Source organism: Colobus angolensis, unplaced genomic scaffold (assembly GCF_000951035.1).
Source record: "Colobus angolensis palliatus isolate OR3802 unplaced genomic scaffold, Cang.pa_1.0 Scaffold1, whole genome shotgun sequence".
NCBI lineage: Eukaryota > Metazoa > Chordata > Mammalia > Primates > Cercopithecidae > Colobus > Colobus angolensis.
The window spans coordinates 12016071-12018756 of record NW_012110918.1 but is presented as its reverse complement, the minus strand read 5'-3'; the positions used below and the strand labels follow the sequence as shown (position 1 = coordinate 12018756).

The 2686-nt window shown below is 45.6% G+C and overlaps 1 protein-coding gene across 1 annotated transcript in view; it reads left to right on the top strand.

Annotated features, from left to right (window-relative positions):
- Positions 1-2686, top strand: part of SRP68 (signal recognition particle 68kDa) — a 61617-nt gene that overhangs the window by 7977 nt on the left and 50954 nt on the right. Inside the window, 1 exon segment of the mRNA XM_011933088.1 lies at positions 2289-2484. Within this exon segment, the coding sequence (XP_011788478.1) occupies positions 2289-2484 (196 nt within the window).

Below are 2686 nucleotides of genomic sequence, written 5' to 3'. Positions count from 1 at the left end.
AGCTGTAACTTTTTTTTTTTTTGAGATGGAGTCTCATTTTGGCTTCCAGGCAGGTGTGCAGTGGTATGACCTCAGCAACCCCTGCCTCCTTGGTTAAAGTGATTCACCTGCCTCAGCCTCCCGAGTAGCTGGGATTACAGGCACGTGCCACCATGCCCAGCTGAGTTTTGTATTTTTAGTAGAGACAGAGTTTCACCATGTTGGCCAGGCTTGAACTCCTAACCTCAGGTGATCCACCCATCCCTGCCTCCCAAAGTGCTAGGATTATAGGCATGAGCTACTGCGCCCGGCTGGTGTCCAGAACTTCGCAGTTATAGAAGAGTCCTGTATTTCAGTGCTGAATACACTAGTGCATTTGCTGAAGAATTTTCAGTCTGTCAAGCAACATGTAGTGAAGGTCTCCAGGTCTTCCTCACACTTATGGGCCAAATTATGTTCCTGCCACCTTTTGTGTAAATGAAGATTTATTGGAACCCAGCCACGCCCATTCACATAGGTATTGTTGATAGCTGCTTTTGTGCTACATCAGCAGAGTAGTTGTGACACACTAGATATAGAAGGAGAGGAGGCATGGTCCTTGAACCTTATTGACTTTCATCTTGTTGAAAGATGTTGGTCAGTGCAAACCAGGGAATGCTACAGTAAAAGTGCCATGTTGTGTATCATTTACTGTTCAGCATTCTGAAGCCTTGGAAAGGAGACTTGAACTTAAAGGTTCTTGACAGGGAAGTCAGTAAGCCTGCGTGAGGGAGGCTTGACCTTGAAGGATTTGCGAGAGTGAAGAACATTCTGTGTTGGGGGAAGCAGCATGCCCTGGTATCCGTGCATGCAGTCTAGGAACTGTAAAGTTCTGGACACTTGTTAGCTGCTACTCAGGCAGTGAAAAGGCTGTGAGCTTGGTGTGTACAGTCAGAAAACTAGAGCCTGGAGACCATAATAGGATGCAGCAGCAGGATGTAGTGATTAAATCTTAAATCTCATGAGAACCAGTTGGGAGAAATCTGGACACTCTCCCTTTTTTTTTTTTTTTTTTTGAGACAGGGCCTCACTGTCACCCAGGCTGGAGTGCAGCAGTGGGATCATAGCTTACTGCAGCCTTGAACTCCTCCTGCCTCACCCTCCTGAGTAGCTGGGACTATAGGCATGTACCACCATGCCCAGCTAACTTTTCTCTTTTTTTCTTTTGTAGAGATGGGATCTCGCAATGCTGACCAGGCTGGTTTCAAACTCCTGGCCTCAAGCGATCCTCCCACCTCGGCCTCCCAATGTACAGGGATTACAGACATGAGCCACTACACTGAGCTTGGACTCTCTTGTAATAGCAAGATCCTTTACTCTGAAGAGACAAGGTTAAACTGAAGTTTAAGACAGATTGATCAAGGCAGTAAAGAAAGATTCACCGGTATAATAATACAGTAATTAACGAACTTATTGAGCACTTAGTAAGTGCCCGGCTCTGGTCTAAATGTGTTATTTGTATTACTACATGGGAGAGTGGTACACAGAAAGGTTAGTACTTTGCCAACAGTCACACGGCTAGTAAGTGGTGGCACTGGGATTCTATCCCAGGCTCTGGAGCCCTTGTTCATCACCACTGTAATATACTGCCTGTTTTTTTTTTTTTGAGATGGAGCCTTGCCTTGTTGCCCAGACGAGAGTATAGTGGTGTGATCTCAGCCCACTGCAACTTCCACCTCCTGGGTTCAAGCGATTCTCCTGCCTCAGCCTCCCAAGTAGCTGGGATTATAGGCGCATACCAACACACCCAGCTAATTTGTGTATTTTTAGTAGAGATGGGGTTTCACCATGTTGGCCAAGCTGATCTCGAACTCCCGACCTCAGGTGATACGCCTGGCTCAGCCTCCCAAAGTGCTGGGATTATAGGCGTGAGCCACCGCGCCCGGCCAATATACTGCCTCTTAAGGACTTTTCTAACTGAGTTGAGATGAAGGAGGTGTTGATTCAAAGATGAGGCCAGATTGTGTGCCTAGACTGTGTCTGTTTGACAAAATTCAGGAGGGGTAGGTCACGATTCTGGATTTACCGAGTTTGAGGTGGTAGAGGTTTTTCAATGAGATATGTCTAGTAGATGATAAACCTGCAATTGAGCCCAGGTTGCGAATAGAGATACTGGTTTAGTCATGGCTGAGAATATCAGAAGAGTTGTTTTGAGAGAGGCAAAGGAGGGAGAGTATAAAGAAAAGCCAAGAAGCAGAAGATTACACCTCAGAGAATATCTGGGTCTGATGATGGCCTTTATTGTCTCCCCGCTTCTGTCTCTGGTCTAGATACTTGCTTCTGGTTCTGATGGATGCTGAAAGAGCCTGGAGCTACGCCATGCAGCTGAAACAGGAAGCCAACACTGAACCCCGAAAACGGTTTCACTTGTTATCTCGCCTACGCAAAGCCGTGAAGCATGCAGAGGAATTGGAACGTTTGTGTGAGAGCAATCGCGTGGACGCTAAGACCAAGTTAGAGGCTCAGGTTAGTGCCTTAACACTCAGCTTGTTTCATTGTGGAGATGAAAGACAATTTAAAAAGCTACAGTTAAACACAACAGAGTTTCTTCAGGTTGGAAAGCGATAGTCAGGAGAGGAAAAAACTTTCTGAACTTGCTTTTAACAGGTGAAGTTAGAATGTTTTGTCTATCAGCTCTTGATTTTTTTATCCTTTTTTTTTTTTTTTT